The 20,244-nt window shown below is 35.9% G+C and overlaps 6 protein-coding genes across 9 annotated transcripts; 4 read left to right on the forward strand and 2 right to left on the reverse strand.

Annotated features, from left to right (window-relative positions):
• The first annotated feature begins 346 nt into the window (after nucleotides 1-346).
• LOC103875431 (clp protease adapter protein ClpF, chloroplastic) lies at nucleotides 347-2,396 on the forward strand. Its single transcript, XM_009153947.2, has 9 exons — nucleotides 347-492; nucleotides 579-948; nucleotides 1,026-1,085; nucleotides 1,165-1,259; nucleotides 1,348-1,520; nucleotides 1,596-1,708; nucleotides 1,828-1,873; nucleotides 1,954-1,994; nucleotides 2,069-2,396. Exons 2-9 carry the CDS (start codon nucleotides 628-630, stop codon nucleotides 2,207-2,209), a joined length of 990 nt encoding a protein of 329 aa, XP_009152195.1. The 5' UTR covers nucleotides 347-492; nucleotides 579-627; the 3' UTR covers nucleotides 2,210-2,396.
• LOC103875430 (pentatricopeptide repeat-containing protein At2g03380, mitochondrial) lies at nucleotides 2,185-4,789 on the reverse strand. The gene has a single exon (XM_009153946.3). The coding sequence runs from the start codon at nucleotides 4,437-4,439 to the stop codon at nucleotides 2,373-2,375; it is 2,067 nt and encodes a 688-aa protein (XP_009152194.1). The 5' UTR covers nucleotides 4,440-4,789; the 3' UTR covers nucleotides 2,185-2,372.
• Nucleotides 4,790-5,439: 650 nt separating this feature from the next.
• On the forward strand, nucleotides 5,440-8,314 carry LOC103875433 (alpha-1,3-arabinosyltransferase XAT3). Its single transcript, XM_009153950.3, has 2 exons — nucleotides 5,440-5,818; nucleotides 6,913-8,314. Exons 1-2 carry the CDS (start codon nucleotides 5,686-5,688, stop codon nucleotides 8,154-8,156), a joined length of 1,377 nt encoding a protein of 458 aa, XP_009152198.1. The 5' UTR covers nucleotides 5,440-5,685; the 3' UTR covers nucleotides 8,157-8,314.
• A 1,253-nt stretch (nucleotides 8,315-9,567) lies between these two features.
• On the forward strand, nucleotides 9,568-11,335 carry LOC103875434 (uncharacterized protein At5g01610). Its single transcript, XM_009153951.3, has 3 exons — nucleotides 9,568-9,817; nucleotides 10,571-10,625; nucleotides 10,714-11,335. Exons 1-3 carry the CDS (start codon nucleotides 9,716-9,718, stop codon nucleotides 11,094-11,096), a joined length of 540 nt encoding a protein of 179 aa, XP_009152199.1. The 5' UTR covers nucleotides 9,568-9,715; the 3' UTR covers nucleotides 11,097-11,335.
• A 1,431-nt stretch (nucleotides 11,336-12,766) lies between these two features.
• Nucleotides 12,767-15,493, forward strand: LOC103875435 (probable WRKY transcription factor 3). Of its 4 annotated transcripts, none has more exons than XM_033272169.1 (5): nucleotides 12,883-13,136; nucleotides 13,171-13,725; nucleotides 14,041-14,648; nucleotides 14,720-14,881; nucleotides 14,968-15,493. In XM_033272169.1, exons 2-5 carry the CDS (start codon nucleotides 13,276-13,278, stop codon nucleotides 15,206-15,208), a joined length of 1,461 nt encoding a protein of 486 aa, XP_033128060.1. In that variant the 5' UTR covers nucleotides 12,883-13,136; nucleotides 13,171-13,275; the 3' UTR covers nucleotides 15,209-15,493. The 4 variants fall into 4 exon arrangements, with proteins under 4 accessions (XP_033128061.1, XP_033128060.1, XP_033128059.1 ...); XM_033272168.1 differs by having other exon boundaries at nucleotides 12,884-13,132; nucleotides 13,167-13,725; XM_033272170.1 differs by lacking the exon at nucleotides 14,968-15,493 and having other exon boundaries at nucleotides 12,767-13,132; nucleotides 13,167-13,725; nucleotides 14,720-14,885.
• A 1,999-nt stretch (nucleotides 15,494-17,492) lies between these two features.
• On the reverse strand, nucleotides 17,493-20,208 carry LOC103875436 (transmembrane emp24 domain-containing protein p24delta8). The gene is made up of 4 exons (XM_009153953.3): nucleotides 18,464-20,208; nucleotides 18,165-18,374; nucleotides 17,946-18,022; nucleotides 17,493-17,843 (listed from the first exon to the last, which is right to left on the reverse strand). The coding sequence occupies exons 1-4, from the start codon at nucleotides 18,674-18,676 to the stop codon at nucleotides 17,699-17,701; spliced, it is 645 nt and encodes a 214-aa protein (XP_009152201.1). The 5' UTR covers nucleotides 18,677-20,208; the 3' UTR covers nucleotides 17,493-17,698.
• Nucleotides 20,209-20,244: the final 36 nt, after the last annotated feature.

The raw sequence follows: 20,244 nt of genomic DNA on the forward strand, positions 1-20,244 counted from the left end.
CAAAAAAGTTATGATGGAGACATTTAAAGCCAAAATCAAACATAAAACTTAAATTAACATTTAAATAAGCTTAATTTTGTAGAAATCATGTATGCCAAGGATTAAGCCTTTTGAGTGAAATTCCATATTTGTTAGGAATCATGTATTCAATTTGCTAATTCATATAATTTCATATTTATATGTTTTTTTTGGCCATCAAGTGAATATTACCCTATTAACCTATTTTATAATCTAAGAAATATTTAAAAACAAATAAGAATAACCTCAAAAATCTATAAAAAAACATAAGGAATAAAAGCATTTTATTGGGCCTAAATTGGGCCGTGATGCCTAACAAAAGTTGACAAAGGATAAATATATTTAGTGGCTCTGAGTTTCAACAAATAAGAAAGAAAAAAAATCTGTGAGGACGAAAACTCTCCTCCGTGCCGGCAAGTTTCTTAGTTGATCGGCGTGTGTTGCCGGAATCTATAACAACTTCACTAACCACTTGTAAGTTTCTCTAATTTTCAGCTTACAAACGTTCTTTTTGTCTGTTATCCGAATTTGCTCTGTCTGATTCTTGTTGGGTTTTGTAGTAACCATTATCAGGTTTGGAAAAGTGTGACTACGGTCTTGATAAAAGAAATGGTCCAAAGTCAGTCTCTAAGCACGTTAACAATATGTGGAAGTGTACAAGATTACAGCTCATGGAGGAACCGTGTTAAGTTTGTGAAATCTCCAGGACTGATTAGTGATCGATGTGTGTCGTGTCAGTTCTTTAGTAGATCATCTTCTCTAAGAGGCCATTGGAAGTCAGTAAAGCAAAGAAACATGGTGAGGGTTGAAGCTAGATGGCCATTTCATGGAGGTGACCAAGGTCTAGACCCAAACTCTGAGCGTAGCGAGAGTGCCAATGAAGATATTTTGATCTTCTTCTTCCAGCTTGACTTGGCTACTCGTGTGCAGGTAACAACGAGATTATTATTGCTTACGATTTTTGGTGGTCTTGACAACAATGAATGATCTGAGTATTGGTGTTACAGTGTGCTTTGAATATGGAACAGTACGACATTGCGCAACAACTCAGAGAAAAGCTAACTGAGGTAGTTTTGAATCTTTCAGTGAGACTAGTTTGGCAAAGACATTAGCTCAAAACAGTGAATAACGGTGAGTGGTTGGTAGGTTGAAGAGGAGGCGATAAGACTGCAGGAACTGAAAAGAGGATCATCATCAAAAAGTGAAGCACAAGACAAGGGTATTAGCATTATAAGGCTACGGTGAGTTGTTTCATTCTCGCTTTGTGTGTGTGTGTGTAAATATTAAAGTATATATCATCTTTATTGTTTAATTGGTATATGACTGCAGTGCAGATCTGCAGAAGGCTATTGACGGTGAGGATTATGGTTTGGCAGCTAAGTTGAGAGATGAAATCTCAAAGCTTGAAGCAGAGTCATTAGCTGTCTCTGCCAAAGCCCTGGCTTTTGAGAATGCAGAGTATGCATTTCGTTTGGGACAGAAACTGAAACACAAAGCTTTTGGTAACATTGTCTTGTTTCGCTTTTGTTTTACATTTATATTAAGGATCATACATGATATGTTTTCGTCTGGTGTAGGTTACCGGGCTGTAGTTTGCGGGATGGATCCAGTTTGCTGTGAATCAAGCTCCTGGATGGAAGCTGCAGGAGTTGAAAAGTTGCCTCGTGGATCTAACCAGCCATTTTATCAGGTTCTGGTTCCGAAACAATGTTCATTAAGACTTATGTTGATAGGAAAAAGAAGCTGACACTAATATCTGGAGCATATACAAATACATATAAACAATCTAAGACTGCTTGTGTCTAGCAGGTTCTTGTGGATGTTCGCACCCATCCTGATCTACTAGTGGCATACGGTAAGCTCCAAGTATTCGGGTCCAGTATTCGAGTCCTGATGTACTCTCATTATCACCTGACAATGGATCTGATATTGCAGTTCCTGAAGACAATCTATTAGCTCCAGAGAAACCGGACAAAGTGAGCAGACTGTGGATAATCCCATCTCCATTCAATGTTTTTTTTTTATTCATGTTTGTGTGTGGCTTCTGCAGGAAAGGTTTGATCATCCATACATTTCTTTCCTCTTCTATGGTGCGGATACAGCTGGAGATTTCATTCCAATCCAACAGCTGCGTGAGAAGTACAACAAACCTCGGCATGAAGTTCCCTTTGATTCAAAAGATGAGGATTAAGATGAAAGTGGCCTTCACTATCACAGATTCAAGCTCAGACCACACAACAGAGCAAGAATCTTAGCATAGCTCAGAGCTGTTTAATAACAACTTTTCTTGCTCTGTACACTAAAACAATCGACTTAATCCAAGAATGCTTTTGTGTTTATATATGATTCTTTGTTTATCCACAAAAGCCATGAGACAACTCTGTTTCCATTGTGCTATATCCTGCGACCTTGCTCAGACCTCTATGCTTCATCAGATTCCTCACTTCTTTAGCCTGGCTCCACCTTCCATCCAACGCATACAAATTAGACACAAGGACATAATAAGATGCATCATCAGGACCCAAATCAAGCATCTTCTTGATCACAATCTCCCCGAGATCAAATCTCGAATGCATCCCACATCCATGGAGAAACGCTGCGAAACATCTCACGTCTGGTTGAATCGGCATCTTCTCGATCACGTCCAAGGCTTGCTCAACCTCACCTGCTCGTGCCAGCATATCAACCATACATGTGTAGTGCTTTGCGGAAGGCGTGAAGTTGTAGTCTTTGTGCATTGCGCTGAAGTACTTCTTCCCTTCATTAACCATCCCCGTGTGACTACAAGCTGATAGAATAGATGTGAAGGTTGACTCGTTCGGCTTTTGTTCCTTCTTCAGCATCTCTTCGAATAGCTCAATCGAACCTTCTCTGTCCCCTTGCTTTCCGTAGCCTCCGATCATAGCACTCCATGTGATTGTGTTTTTCTCCTCTATGGTATCAAAAACAGTACGAGCTGATTCAGCATCTCCACATTTGGCGTAGAAGTCCAAGAGCGCAGTACCAACATGCACACTTGATGATGCCAAGAAGCCCAGTTTCAGGGAATAAGCATGAAGAGAGGAACCTATGGGTAGAGACCCGAGGGAAGCACATGCTGAGAAGAGACTCGCAACCGTTACACCATTAGGCGTCACAGACTCTGAAACCATGCGGTGGAACAGAAACAAAGCTTCATGGACAGATCCGTTTTGCGAAAAACCTGAAATTATAGAATTCCAAGCGACTAAATCTTTCTCTGATTCCATTTCAAACACATACATAGCTTCTCTGTTCTGATAACACTTGGCATACATGTGAACCAGCGCATTAGCAACGTTTGTATCCCAAAGACCAGCTTTGATGGATAGGCTATGAACTAATCTTCCCAGTTCAAGATTCCCAACCAGACCACAACCCGAAAAAACACTTGCAATGGTAACACAGTTAGGCTTGATTCCAACCCCTTTCATTTTCTGAAACAAGCTCAAAGCCTCGTCGGCACTTCCGTTATGTGTATATCCCACAATCATAGCCGTCCACATGACAAGATCCACATAAGAATAGTCATTAAAGACCCGGCGCGCATTGCGTATATCAGCACACTTGACATACATATCTAACAGAGATGTCACCAAGCATGATCCCAGCTCTATGCCACTCTTGATCAAACAACCGTGAAACCACTTCCCTTGATGTAAAGCACCGAGCTTCGCGCACGCCGTGACAAGAGTACCGTACGTAACTTCATTACCCAAAACAGAGCTTCCCCTCATCCGATTAAACATAACCAACCCTTCCTCGTGCAAGCCGTTCTTCACATACCCAGCAATCATCGAAGTCCAAGAAACCACATTCCTCAAGGTAACACCTTCAAACACTCTGCTAGAACTATTGATCTCTCCACACTTAGCGTACATATCTACAAGACCTGTCAACACAATATCATCACAACGTGGCATCTTAAAAATGTCACAATGTATCATCTTCCCGTTATCCAAATCCTGCATCTCAGTACACGCTTTCAAAGCTATGGAGAAAACAATGTTGTCGTAACCGTGTTTCCTCATCAAAGAATAAAGCTTTAAGACTTGGAGACTCTCTCTGTTCTGGTGATAACAGCTGAGCATGACTTTCCATAAATAGAAATCTGGTTCGGGAATTTGATCGAACACCAAGCGTGCATCTTTAGTGTACCCAAAGGAGCCGTAGAGACTCACGAGCTTAGTGGCACACGAGATGTCAGACATGAGTCCATTCCCCGTTAAGATGCCGTGAGCTTGCCGCAGTGAATCAATGCTCTTGCAGTTACTTAAGAGGCGAAGGCTCGGAATCGATGCGGCGAAAAGCAGAGAAGAAGTGGAGACATCATGGACGCATCTCTGTTGAAACGTAAATCTTCTAACGGGAGAAACCCATAGGCATAGGCGTAACCGAAGCATCGGTTTTCGCCGTCAGCGACTTCCCGGCGGCGGTGTGGCTCTTCCCGCCAAATGTTTGGTATGAGGTTGTAATGAAAAAAATTAATGGGCCTTTTAGAGGCCCACGCTATAAATGGTTTAAGGCCCGTCTATTGATTACTTAAGCTGTACTGTCAAGCCTCCCATGAAAAATTAATGTCGATCAGTTTTTCATAGTTTAAGCATCTTGCGTTGAAGAACCAAAAATAACCATATTGAGTAGGAAATTAAATTTGTATACATTTTTTATATAAATTTACAAATGAGTGTAGATACGTAAAAGAAACTATATCTTTAGCTGTGTTTCAAAAATTAAAAAAAACTGGTTACTAATATCGATTTAATTATATGTCGTTTTTATGGTTTATCAAAACGACAAAATGGAGTGAACAGCTGTAAACGGATACAAGATATATTGTTAATTATACGTTCTATTATAGTCTTCCCATGCAGCAGCATTTATTACTTGAAGATTGTTTATATTATAATGATACAACTGTTTACAATTATAAAAACAACCTTTAACAGTATAAAAAAAAGGTATAGAACCACAAAGCCACAATCTTTGACATCAAAACTTTTTTCAATACTTTGCATATTGAAAAGACACATAATTATTTTAAAATAATTTCATCTTTATATATATTATAGAATCACACATCATTTTATAATTTGATAATATTTTTAAACTACTTTTATTTTAAAAATAAAAAACACAAATATTTATAATGAAAAACACAACTTTAACATTATAATGAAAAGACACAGTTGTATAGTTATCAATTAAATTGTTAAAAATTGTTAGAGATTTTACAGATTAAATTGTTACTCTCGTAACGGCAGACAATTAAGAAAAAGGTTCATGTACATGGCAGTCTTTCAAATATTGTTTTTAACATCTTTTAACCAACAAAAAAAATATTGTTTTACGGAAAAGAAAGAAATATTATATAAATATTCATAAAATTTCTACACAATATAAAAGAAAAAGACATGTGCCAAACTGAGGAAGACAATCAAAAATTGTTTTTAGAGAGAAGTTTAAAATAGTAGTATACTAGTAGTATATAAGATGTGTATTGTCTCGTTCGCATTTTTTGTGAATCTTCTTGCAATGTTTTTCTTCTTTTCTCCCCCGGTAAAGAAAACCAAACGCTTTTAGGGACGATAAAGCTTCAATTGTATTCATAGACACATATTTATCACACTACACCAACACCAAAGAATCATGGCTATGAAAACCATACCGAAGAGTTATACGGTGGCAGCGGTTGCCTCGTTCATCGTTCTGGTGACGTATCTTGCTCTCTTCTCCTCCGTATCTGATCTTCAGTTGATTCCTTCCCTAAGTTCTTCCCAAGGTATGTCAAATATCAGACCACTTCTTCATCTTTAGAATCTGCGATTCAAATCCCTTTTACGTATCACTGTGTGTTGTTTTTACTAGGTTATATATAATTTTAAATTAATAATTCACAAAATAGTAAAATAGTTTAGCTTATTTAAATCTGAATGTTAACACAGCGGTAGCACTAAATCAAACTTTTTAAAAATCAATAAAAATTGTATGACTGGATTGAAAGCCATAAATGTTTAAACTTAAAAGTGATCGGAAACTAGGTAAAGGTTTGGTTATACATTAATGGTTATCATTTCCTTGTAAATGTTTAAAGTGGAAGTCAAATAACTCTAAGATTTTAAAATACGATTTTTCCAATTTTTTATTATATGAGATTTTATTTGATTTGATACGAGTGTAGATCTACACATTAGTATTACTAAAACCAATGATACTTAAATTTCGTGTCAGTCTCGAACAAATAATAATTTTTACATGAATCTGTAACTTATAAGTTATAACTACATATAGTATTTTCAATCTTGATTACCAAAAAGAAAAAAACTATATAGTATCTTCTAAAGCACGTGAGAGGTTATCCAGTTATTGATATTTTTTTCTTTTGTTTTTGGCTTAGTAGTCGACGTTTTTTGACCAAACTAGTCTTAAACTTCGCTTATTTTGTGTAATATACTGTTTCTGAACAAGAAAAATAACGTCTCATATACTTAAATAATAACAAAAATGAATCAAGCTTATTTTCTTCTTTGTTCTCAGAAACCATGAGAGAAAAAAAGCAAAAAAAAAAAAATACTTAACTAGATCACTATATTAGCTGAACTCTAGGCTATTTATTAAATTAGTAAGGATTTTAATTTTTAATATTAAAAAGAAATAATGACCATAATGTTTGGCCAACCATATATAAAGGAAAAAAAGAAGCAGATCTTTTTTGACTTTTCATTACTTATCACTTCTCAGTTGACATTAAAATAACAAAGATGTTTCAGTTCTGTTACAAAACAAAAAAAAAAAACAAAGATGTTTCAGTTTTTAATCGATTAAAAATGTCCACTATATTATCTTCTAATTAAAAAAAGGAAGTTTCATCTATAGGCACGTCGTTGCAACAAACGTGGGAATCCAGAACCATAAGAATCCACCAGGCCCCGCAAGAGATGACTTCATCAACAATCACATGCGACCGTTCCCACACTAACTACGATCTCTGCTCAATCAACGGCACCTGTAGTCTTGACCAAAAAACTGGAACTTTGGCTCTCATGGACCCCATTTCCTCCACATCAGCACCAATTGTCGAGAAGATCAGACCATACCCAAGAAAAACAGACAACTGGGTCATGCCTAGAATCAAAGAGCTAACACTAACCTCAGGCACATTGGTTCATACCAGATCATGTGATATAACACATGATTCACCGGCTATTGTGTTCAGCGCTGGAGGTTATACCGGAAGCATCTATCACGATTTCATTGATGGTTTCATTCCCCTCTTCATCACGGCCAATTCGATCTACCCCGAACGTGATTTCATCATTGTGGTGGTCAATCCCAAAGAATGGTGGATGTCAAGATACATGGATGTTTTAGGTGCGTTTAGCAAACACAAAACCATATTACTAGAGAATGAAAATGCTTCTTCTATTACACATTGTTTCACTTCAGCCTTTGTGGGGCTGATTTCACATGGGCCCATGTTAATAGACCCAATCCGATTACCTAACTCCAAATCATTAGTGGATTTTCACAATCTTTTAGACAAAGCCTACAACACAAACCTATCTACTCTCAAAGCCCAAAAGCCTCGTCTAATATTGGTCAGTCGATATGGCAACGTTGGTCGAGTGATACTAAACGAGAAGCATATCGAAGAGATGCTTGAAGATGTTGGATTCGAGGTAATCATATTCAGACCATCAAAGACCACGAGCTTGAAAGAAGCGTATAAGCTTATAAAGTCGAGCCACGGGATGGTCGGGGTTCATGGTGCAGCATTAACACATTTGTTGTTTCTTAGACCAGGTTCTGTTTTGGTTCAGATTGTTCCGCTTGGGTTAGGTTGGGTGGCTAAAACGTGCTTCGAAAATCCAGCTAAGGGAATGGAGTTGGAGTATACTGAGTATCGAGTGAATGTGGGAGAAAGCAGTTTGGTAGATAAGTATAGTAAAGATGATTTGGTTTTGAAAGATCCGATTGCTTATAGAGGAGTGGGTTGGAATGCAACTAAAATGAATGTTTATTTGAAAGAACAAGATGTTAGACTAGATGTGAACCGGTTTAGAGAACATATGAATAAAGCATACGAGAAAGCCAAGACTTTTATGGACATAGAAGGTTAATTCACGTTTATGTTTTGTGATCATAATAATTTGTCTATTTTTGAGTTAAATTTGCCTTTTTCGTGTGTTCTTATGAACTGATGTCAAATCGATATGATTTTGTACTAAACTGAACAAAAAAAAATCGAAAATTTTCTTCAGATTGTCGCTAGTACAAACGGGTGTACTTAGGGCTGTTCAATATGGTAAAACCGAACCGTACCGAACCGAACCGAACCGAAATAGACAATATGGTTTGGTTTTAGTATATACCATATAAAACGAATAGATATAATTTTATAAAAACCGTAGGATTTGGATATGGTTTGGTATATAACCGATTAAACCGAATAAACCGAACAAAACCGATTAAAAGTAGAAACATGTAAATATGTATCTATTTTAAAACAATACATGAAAATCTATTTGTTACATAAGTTAAATTTGTGTTAATAACTATTACCATAATTTTATAGTAATAAAAAACTTTAATTTATAAAACACTTGAACTATAACTAAATAACAATACATCGCAATTCATACATCTTATTTTCTAAGTCTTTTTTTGATCTTTTTGATTTATTTTAGTCTTCACTAAATTAATATGAAGATTATAAATTTGATGGACAATAATTAATGGAAAATTTTCAATTGAAAAAGCATGACTTTAATGAACACTAAATATGGAAGAGTGGACAAACTTTTCTTTCATGTTTTTGTTTTGTTTCATATTTTTATTTTTAAAATTTCAATCTTTGATTTTAGTTATAGAATTGATTATTTTATTTGATGGTAGAAGCATTTTTACTTTTTTGTTCATTTATTTGAACATGTAATATATTTTTAATAAATGACTGTGTTGACAATATGATTCTAAAATTCATATAGTATGATCTCAAACAAAATAATTATGTTTTTTGGTATAAAACCGAATAAACCGAAAACCGACGGTATATAAACCGAACCGAACCGAAGTAAATATGGATTTAGAATGGTAGTTATATTTTACTAACCGAAATACCGAAAACCGAAAAAAACCGAACCGAAACCGAACCGATATCCGGATTGAACACCCCTAGGTGTACTTATTAGTTTTTTGAAATCCTCTGGTTAAGCTAGATGTTCAATGATTGGTAGAATAATTGCTTTGTACAATAGGTTCTGTGCTGGAGCAGCGTTAATATGCGGGCCCCACGGCATATTTTCACTATCCAATCATTTTAATTTCACGTTAAGACAAAGCATTGTTCACAAATTTAAATTTTAATAAATCTCGAATTGTATTTTCGAGTAATTAATTTTTAGAAAAGGAAACTCGGAGTTTAAAATTTATACGGTTAGAGAGTCTTCTTCCGCATTTAAAAATTTTAAATTATTATGTAAAAGTGTTCGTAATTAGAAAAAGTAGGCAAAAATAGCGGATTAAGTCGAAAAATGTTAAAAGGAGATTACAAAATGACGAAAACGCCCTCTTTGGGTATATCTTCGTGAGAGTCGCCGCTTTCACTCTGCTCTGTCACTTTTTCTTTTGCTGAGAGCTCTTTGTCTTCACTCTAAGAGAGAATCGGAGAAAAAGAAAAATGGAGAAGGTGTTAACGAAAGTGACGAGCTTCAAAGTGGGAGGTTCATGGGTTTCGAAGAAAGCCAAGGAAGAGCTCTCCAACATCACCAATGACCTCACCGTGAGTTCAAATCTCCATCTTTCTCTTCCTTCCTGTCTCATGTTCCATTTTTCTCTTGCATTTCGTGTTATGTGGTCGGTTGATGTGTCGAAATTGTAGAAGAATCATAGATCTAGAAAGATCTTGTCTGAATTTTGATTTCAGCTCATGTTTTTGTATTAATTGCATATGAGAGTCTTCATTTGTCTGAACTGATTAACTCAACTAAGATTATTCTCAATATAAAGTTTCCGTTTTGAGTAATTGTTTACTCCAAAAATGAATACTTTTAGCAACGATATGCTCATCATGTTCTTGCTTTTGGCCTAAGATAAGAACCCTACACTGATAAGTCAGGAAACATCTTAGTTGAAACCAAACAAACCATTTGTGTTCATAGGCTTTGGCTATTTGTTTGAATTTTGATATATGGAATGGTTGATTTGCACTTATCTGTGTTGTTTCATGGCCTCAAACTGAAAAACATAATATTTATATTTGATTCTGTTACCATTTTTAGAAACATGCATGCTCTATATAGGTTACCTTGATAGGTCCTGTGTTCATTGGCTTGGTTTATATGTTTGCTATACTATGGTTGATTTGCACTATATTTCAGATTTGATTCGGTACTTTTGTAACTATAATTATCATTCTGTGTCGTGTTAAAAGGCTTCACTATTTATTCGACATACGATCAATTTGCACTTTCTTCTCTTGTCCCATTCCATATTGCCTCAAAAGGAAACATGATTCCTTTTCTTTTGTTTCCAGACTTTCTCTAGTACCGTTGAAGAGAAAGCCAAATGGGTTTTCAACAAGCTGAAAGGTAACACCATTTCTTATTATTCTCAGTGATAAACTATCCAAGATTCTAACATGCAATGTTACTTTTATGTTTTCTCCTATTTAAACAGGAAAGCCACTGAAAAGCTTACCAGATTTACTCAAGGAATACAACTTACCACCAGGACTCTTCCCACAAAACATAATCTGCTACGAATTCGATGAGACAAAGAACAAACTCACTGTCTTCTTCTCTACACCGTGCGAAGTCTCATTCAGTGACGGATCAGCGATAAGGTACGCCACGCGCGTGAAAGGGATCTTGCTTAGAGGGAAACTGATGGGTGTTGAAGGGATGAAGACAAAAGTGTTGGTTTGGGTTAAAGTCACGACAGTCTCAGTGGAGAGCTCGAAGTCAGACAAGCTCTGGTTCACTGCTGGTGTCAAGAAATCTCGGTCCAAGAATGTTTACGACACACCTCATGACGCTATCAAAGTCGTTAGAGAGTTCTAGAATATGTTGTTTTCAACGGTTATTACCATATTTGATTCATAATTTTCATAATTGGTTATTTGCATCTTGGGAAGAGGTATATATATAACTCTCATCTTGGTTAAATGCGTTTCTTGTTGGCCATCCTAGATCTCATTATCTCTTGTGTTTTGTTTCTGTTATTTCGTGACTTATAACTTCGTACCAAGAATATGTTTTGTTATTATTACATCAATTAAATCATTGAGATATCCGACTCATATGTAAATTTTGAATGTAAAGTGCATATCATCTGTGTTTTAATGTTTAAGGTATGTCTTTCACTCCATTACAATAATTGTTGCAAGTGCAGAACTCTACCAACTGTGCTATGTCCCTCGAGCCAACTGAAGCATAGCATTCATGAAGGAGTCATATCATAAAGCATACCATTCTCACTTTTGAACGACAAGCAAGTTTAAGCTATCTTGGAGAAATCAATTTGATTAAAATGTTAAAGAGATGTGTAAAAATTTAAAATTATTTTAGATTTGCTTAATCATAATTTACAATGTTAAGCCTACATCTTTATTCTGTTAGGTTATCATGAAAGTTCCAATAACTGTAACTTTAAGTGATTAGCAATCAAACTTTTCTAAAGTTGCGACTTAAGCGTTTACACAAGCACAGTTTCAGAGTTTCTACTAGCTTTCTTGATGTGAGAAGTGAAGACGCGATTCGTCGTGGCAATGAATGAAAAGGGCCCCTCACCTGGAACCCACAGATATTAAGTCTGTATTGTCTCTTGGCCCGTTTTCAAAGTTGATTGGGCCCTCCAAAAGTCAAGTTGTTTTCTTTTGTTTTGTTGCCAGCTAAATTCACTCTTTCTCTTACTATCACGTTTCCTCTTTTCACCATTTGATGCCAACAAAGTGTAAGGAATCTTTTCGATTTCGAATTGGAAAAACCCATAAAAGTTACTATATGAAATAGTAGTATTCATGGGTGGGAGGAGTGAACTTGTGTTTTGTCTTAACAAAACAGCTATTGTGATTAGGCTTATTCTGACAATAACTCCAGTACATGTTTGAATACACGTGGTGGAATCCTATTTGTAGAACGTGGTGACGACAAACTGGTTAGAAAACGTCGAGTCGTCGTGCTTGGAGCTGCTGTTGACTTGCGAGGGACAAACTTTCGGTAAGGACAAAGTCGTGGTTTTAAACATACGCCGACGCCTTTTTATATAAAGCCCTTTCCCCTTATGAGCCAATCATAACCCAGGGATTACCATAAAACTAGACAAAAGAGAATGTGCACACAGAATTTTAAAACACGATACATTATATATATAGTATGTGAATCTATTACTCAATACTATACAATAACTCCAGAATTTTTTTATTACAAATTTAATAATCGGAACTGTTTCTTAATTTATGTGTGTCATACTAGACTAGTGCATATATCATGTTAATTTTCTGTGTATCATCCAAATTTTATCAGATATCTCTGAACAAATCTATTTTGTGACAGATTTGATATTTTGTGTGTATAATTTTTAGAATATGCTAGTGTATAATTTTTACTTATGAAAAAATGATTTCATGACTAGTAACCAATGTAATTTGTAATTGATAAAAGAACGAGCTTCTTCATTTCATGTTATAATAAAGCATTAGATGACAAAAAAAAAACTATTTTCATGACTTGTGTTTCGTGGAAAAATTGAAGTAAGTTTGGATTTTTACTTTCCATAGCCACCTTCAGAAACAGATATTTTTAGCATTGTAGTGTAATATATACCATTTTCTGGAAATTATTTAGACCAGAAATAATTAAATAGATAAAATGGAAGGAGAAAAAGACAGAGCTTCATATCTGCACCGCAGACTTTGTACTACGAAAGCAAATTTAATGCTTTTATTATATATCTCGAGATCTGGTTCGAGACAGAAACACACAAAAAAATATCTCAAAATCTATTCCATTAAAGACGACAGAAGAAATATATAAAAAAAAAAACATTAAAAAACGAAGTGAAACTGAAACACGACACGGATTGTGTAAAGGAAACAAAAAGAGTTTTTTTTTTTTTGTTGTTACTAAAACAAAAAGAGTTTAAAAGAGAGAGGAAAGAAAAGGAAAAACAAAGTTATCTTTTTTGGTTTGAGTTTGGTTTGTTAGATTCTATCCTCTTTGTGTTTCCAAATCGGAATTGATGGCGGATAAGGAAGAACAAGAGGTTGAACATCAGCAAAAGCAACCTTTGACGTCAAAATCATCAACCGGAGGTTCATCACGGCCAACGATCTCACTCCCTCCTCGACCCTTTGGAGAAATGTTTTTCAGCGGTGGCCTTGGATTCAGTCCTGGTCCTATGACCCTCGTCTCCAATCTCTTCTCCGATCCTGATGAGCTCAAAACCTTCTCTCAGCTTCTCGCCGGAGCTATGGCTTCTCCGGTGGCTGCTGTCGTCGCTACTGCTCATCAGACGCCAGTGAGTTCCGTCGGTGGAAGCGGCGGTGATGTTGACCCGAGGTTCAAACAAAATAGACCGACGGGGTTGATGATTGCACAGCCACCGGCGATGTTCACCGTCCCGCCGGGGTTAAGTCCGGCGACGCTTCTTGATTCTCCGAGCTTCTTTGGTCTCTTCTCACCCATTCAGGTGTGGGTTTCTCATTTCAAATTTTGATGTCGTTAGTTCGAAACTCTGTTTCTGGTAACTGAAAGTTTACGACTTTATGAATCTTTGAGAGTTTCGGTTACTTTATATGGAAATTTTCAGACAAAGGGGTATCTTAAATGTCAAAGAGAGAACCATAATCAACATTAGTATTGTTTCTTCAAGCCTCGTTTTCCAAAAAAAAAAATAATAATAATCTTTACAATGTATTCAAATCAAGTATTTGCTAGGCTTTGTTATATTTGAGGATATATCATTAGCATTAGCTAATACTAATGTGATTTTTTTGTGTGTCAGGGATCATTTGGTATGACACACCAACAAGCTTTAGCACAAGTCACTGCACAAGCAGTTCAAGGCAATACTAGTGTCCAATCACAATCCGAACATCCTTCCTCTACACAACAACAACAAGAGACTTCTTCTGAACCTATGTCCCAGCTTCCCGCCCCGGCTCAGAGAGATACCGTGGAAGTATCCGTCTATGAGCATCGGTCATCACAGCCTCAAAGTGCTGATAAACCAGCTGATGATGGATACAACTGGAGAAAATACGGACAGAAGCAAGTCAAAGGCAGCGATTTTCCTCGGAGTTATTACAAATGCACGCATCCCGCGTGTCCTGTCAAGAAGAAAGTCGAGAGATCTCAGGATGGGCAAGTAACGGAGATCATCTACAAGGGCCAGCACAGTCACGAACCTCCACAAAACAAGACTAAGAGAGACAATAACGGGAGTTCTAGAAGTTCTGATGTTGCAACTCAGTTTCAAACCAGTAATACAGCTGGTCTCAACAAGAATAAGAGAGACCAGGAAACAAGCCAGGTTACTACTACAACAACGGAGCAGATGTGTGAAGCAAGTGATAGCGAGGAAACTAGTGTGGAGCCTGATCCCAAGAGAAGGTAAAACAAAGAAAATTTATAAGAGATGTCTCTTTACATTCATCATTTAGACAATCTTTGCATTGTTGTAGGAATATGGAAGTGCGGGTTACAGAACCAGTTACTTCAACGCAAAGAACAGTGACAGAGCCTAGAATTATAGTCCAGACAACGAGTGAAGTTGATCTCTTGGATGATGGATTCAGATGGCGCAAGTATGGTCAGAAAGTAGTCAAAGGAAATCCTTATCCTAGGTGAGACTGAAAAAACCAAACCGGTCAGCGAGTTTTAAGGTTTTTATCGGTCTTTTCTCATTAAAGCTCTTTTATCAATTCAACAGGAGCTACTATAAGTGTACAACACCGGGATGTGGAGTGAGGAAACATGTAGAGAGAGCAGCGAACGATCCTAAAGCTGTTGTGACAACATATGAAGGGAAACATAACCATGACGTTCCAGCTGCTAGAAATAGCAGCCATCAGTTAAGACCAAACAACAATCTACACAACACCACGATGGATAGCATGAATCAAGAACAGCGTGTTGCGCGTCTGAGGCTTAAAGAAGAGCAAATCACTTGAGCAAACCACAGGCTCCTATGGACAGAATGATAAAATACAATTTCAGAAGGTATATTTGCTTCCATGCTGGAATCTTTTGTGTAAAGCTTTAACGCTTTAGGATGTAATGTAAAAACCAGATTCGAGATTCTGGTCATATGTGGATTCTTTTGTACATGGGGAAAGACTGTTACAAGGATCTTTTTGTTCTTCTGATAATAGGTTACAGTTTTTGAATCAAGTGTCTTCTTGTAATAACAATGTTTGTAAGAAAAAATGAAATCTTTCATGGAAAATGATTCAATATACAAACTTGCTTCATTCATACAAACACTGAATGAGTGAGGAAGAAGCAAATCAATAATGAGCTTGAAGGAACATAGCTTTGAGACAAGAACCTTCTTCTTATCCGTTGAAATGGCAAATGAATGTTCTTTTGTTCAGTAAACCACTAAACCCATCCGTTTGCAAAGATTGGTACTACATGGAGTGGGAATATCTTAATTATAATCTTCAACGTTATTCCATTCCTTTTGACCTCTAAATCGAGTAGTGATAAGTTGTTTTTCTTTTTGTTGTTTATGTAACAGACTAGTTTATATGTTCCTGTAACATGATCGTTCCCCTGGGAAATAAAACACATTTGGACCTGGTGTCGTCTTGTCTAAACACTGCTGCTAAAACTTGATGAGATGATGGGTTTGTCATAGTAAGGAAAAATGATCACTAGCTACCTGAAATAATACACTACCACATAGTCACATGTTTAGATAAAATTAGAAACTATACAAGCTGTATGAATCAAATGATATTATCCGTAAACTAAGATGTGCTATCTATCTATTATAATAAAGTTGTATTTTGTCACTTCTCAGTGCGCCACCTCAGCAAAGCATACTCCTATTTACGACATGTGTTCTCTTTTTAAACTTCACTCTCGTTTAAACTCTAGACATATTTTTTAATCTGGGCTCATTTAGTTTTGGTCCAAATTATAATTACTTTAGAGAAGTCCTACCTTTCTCCTTTCACCGAGGTAAAAAAAAGTAACTTTGGCGACTCTCTTTCATCTTCTCAGACGATGTTACACTCTTCGAAATTGACAATCAATCAAGCTACCCCACTATGTCCACTACGTACTCTTCAATTCTTCTTTGATTCACCTTTACCTACTTCATCGCATACAAAAATGAAGCGTATGAGCGACTACGCCAAATCCTTTTGCTTTTTGAAATCCAGAATTAGTGTCCATTATAACTGAAAGCCCTCTACCATGACTACTTCTCAAGTTCACTTATTGGAGCTGAATGTTGTCCACTGCAGAGAGACGTTCAGATGAGACTACTTCGATTTTGGGAGGCTCTTAATGTGAAAAAGGCCGGTGAGCTGGTGGTGATCGACATGCTGCTTATTAATGCGACGGTTAGTTCTCATCTCAATTTCTTTACAATCCATCAATATTGGTTTTGGAAAAAGGAGAAACAAGTGAGATGTATTGTGTATCAGTTAGTTTCCGGGGATGTCACTTTTATCTACAGGCTTTTGGTTCCAAAAGCTTATTTCTTTGTCTGGTGGCTTGACTATAGGATCAGTTATGTGTATAAATAGCTAGTTTTGGTTTCAAATCATGTGCGTTGGATGAATGATAAATTTGATTAGCCTAGGCACATTTATCTAAAACCGAAGAACCAAACCAAAAAATGAGATTTAGTTTGGATTTATATTAATTACCCGAACAGATCATATATCTTTAGATCCAAAAATTGAAACATAATCAAAACCAATCTAAAACCAAATGGGTATTTAGTTTTAAAATAATCAAATAATTTATAAATATTATTTATAAATCGAATTACCAAGAAACTAAATTAACAGAGTAATTTTTATCCAAAATATTTAAAATTATCTAAATACTTATACAAAAACCCAAACAGTCTGAAATTTAATCCGAAAAAAACTCAAAATTTTTGACTTTTTAATTTGAATTAACCGAAAGTAGCACCAAATAGAATCTAAAATTATCTTGGATATTAGTCGTTTCCCAACTTTGTTACCTAAACCGATCCAAAACCTCTAGATCCATAGAATCGACCAGAACCGAATGCCTTGGGATAAATATGATCTTCTAGTGGAAAGGAAAATAGAAGGAGAAACAAGTCAAAGACAAAAGAATAAGTCAAATAACAGATATGTCGTGTAGACGTTAAACGTTATTGAAGTGTATTTGGTCATTTGGTTGATTGAGGCCCAAACAAGGTTGAGTGTTTTGTTGTTGTAACTTGCAAGTCGGGAATCAAGACATGGATGAGAAAGCAAAGATAAAAATATTATAAACTCCAGAAAGAAGAAAATCGTTTTGAGGGAAAAAGGAGAAAGCTTGAGAATTGCACTCTCCATGTATGATTGTTTCAACATTATCATCAAATGTTTTCACCTCTATGCTCGAAACTTCAAAAGTTATAACTTCTTTATAATGGTACTTAGTCTTAACACAGAATGCATACGTACTAGTCAGATGAGTTTCTTTTTCTCGAAGAAAGTTTTCAAGTGCCAAAACTGAAAACCAGCCACCGATAAACAAATCCCGAGCGATAAGAAACTCAACAACGCCATCTTCGAGTTTGTGGATCTATTCAGTTCATGCATTTCTTCTCCCCTGATCATGCCACCAAAACCATAAGATATAAGTATTTATATCATCTCATCATCTATCTTCAAACCAACAAATAAACTTAAGCAAAAGGTATATATGCTCTACCTTTCGTGTAGATAATACATCTCCTCGTGGATGGAAACAATAGTGTCTAACAAACTCTTAACCGAGGACTCCATCATCTGCCATTAACAACATCAAGACCCAACAACAACAACCACAAGCAGATTAGAAAAAAAAAACAAACCCTAAACACATAAGTACACATGCAAATCGTCAAAACCTAAACCATATGTACAGTAAAACAAACCCTAAAACACTTACTTCGACTTGGCTCTTCTTCACCACTTTCGACCAGTCTTGGGAGTGAACACCAGACCTCCAATCTAAATCAATGGTCAATGTTGTCTCCGGCTTATGATCGACGGCGGTGATGCACGCTAAGTAACTACCGGTCTCAGATGCAGTAAACGAGAACTGACCAGACTCCGTATTATCGGCTTCGTGCAACATCGTCCCTTGTGGTGACATCACCTACAAATAGATCACAAGCAAGATGAAAAATATTGAGATCGACAAGTTTGAAACCAAACTAGATGTGATAATTTTAGGGTGTGTACTACCTGGACGATGATTTTGTGAGAATCAGGGAGAGGATGGTGTTCATCGTTAGGGTTTACGATGAAGTATTTGCCAACACTCATGGATTTTGCGTGAATATCCTCAGATATGCATTTCATCTGACCAGAATGAACTTCATACCTCATTGATAGTGTTTTAGGTGATAAAAACGTAAGGATCAAAAGACAAACCGAGCTCCAACAAAGAAGATCCATGGCGGCACCAGAGAAAAACAGAGAGATAAATAAAAATTATTAAAAAAAATCTTGCAGTATTCAAAGGGTTTTTGGTCGTTTTGGGTAAATTCAGAGGCAAAAGAGAGTCAAACATTTTATACCACGTGTAAACGTTTAATTTGTTGAATCTTGTAAAAAGATTCTTATACAGCGTCACTTGATTGTCTTTCCTATATTTGCCGCGGGTAGATATATTATGGGCTTTATGCATTAGTGAAGCTAATATATAACAACTTTCGGGCCAAAGCCTTTCTAAAGTTACTAAGGCCTATTTAAGTTTTCATGTAATAAAAGAAATTTTCATTAGTGAAGCTAATAATGTATAACAAGTAACAACTTTGAAACTCCGCGGATCACGTATTGGCAGAGAAGGAAGAACCTCGACAACTTGAGCGGTTAAAGATGAAAAAGAAAGCCCTAGAAAGAAGAAGAAAGAGGCGATGGTATGGTGGAAGAGAGTTTATCACTTGTGAGGAAGGTTCAGGTGTTTTTTCCTTTGCAGGTGAATGAGTATGCTGTCTCAGCTCTCGATCATTACCTTTTAAAGGGCTTATAATTTTTGGATCTCCGGGCTTTACGACTGCAAAGGTTCTTTTATGTGGTTGTTCAGAAAAAAAAAGGTTCTTTTATGTGTTGTAGCATCTTCCGATCAGTGACGCAGCATCAGTCAGAAGTTGCAAAAAAGAAAAAAGATCGCTGAAAAATTCAGTGATCAAGCATTTATATTATGACTAATAAGCCACAACAAAACAAACAACTTGTGACATTTGATAACATGCAAATCGCTATTGCAATCACAACTTATAGCGACAGCTAAGAAAAATAGGGCCATTAGTATAAGTAGAAAGAAAAAAAATGCTTTCATCATTTTCATAAATGAAAACACATCCACTGTATACGAAACATAAAAATGATAAGCCTATCATACAGTCTTTTTATGCAACGCAAGATTTTGAAATGGTTTCATCCAATTTTTTTAATAAATTTCTATTAGACTATCTTTTTTCTATTAGATTATCAAAGATTAGAAGGTTCATTCTATACCTTAAATATTGTCATTTGGTATTTGTTTATTAGAACTTGTTCATCATATGGTTTGTTCTATCAAAACTTATTCCACAATATTTAATACATCTATATTATTAAAACTAAAGTACTTTTTGGTACTGTTTGAAAATTTAGATAGTAGATTAAATTAAAGTTGTTTGGAAACAAAGATATGAGATTAAATATTTTTTTTTATTTACATATTTAGTCACTGTAATTCTTTCTCATTAAATGAAAATAAATGAGATTCTGTCGTTTGAAAACTTGGATAACGGATTAAATGAGAATTGTTTGGAAACACGGATAGCAGATTAAATATTTCTTTTTATTTACACATTTATCCATTACATTTCTTTCTTATTTACAAATCTGCCACTTCACTTAAAATCAAAAAATTAAATTAATTAAAATGGACTGTTATTTCTTTTTGCTGAAAAAAACACAAAATGTAATATATAGTATATATTAATCTGCTACAGTACAATTTTCAAGAAAACCAA

The sequence above is a fragment of the Brassica rapa genome, chromosome A06 (assembly GCF_000309985.2).
Source record: "Brassica rapa cultivar Chiifu-401-42 chromosome A06, CAAS_Brap_v3.01, whole genome shotgun sequence".
Lineage (NCBI taxonomy): Eukaryota > Viridiplantae > Streptophyta > Magnoliopsida > Brassicales > Brassicaceae > Brassica > Brassica rapa.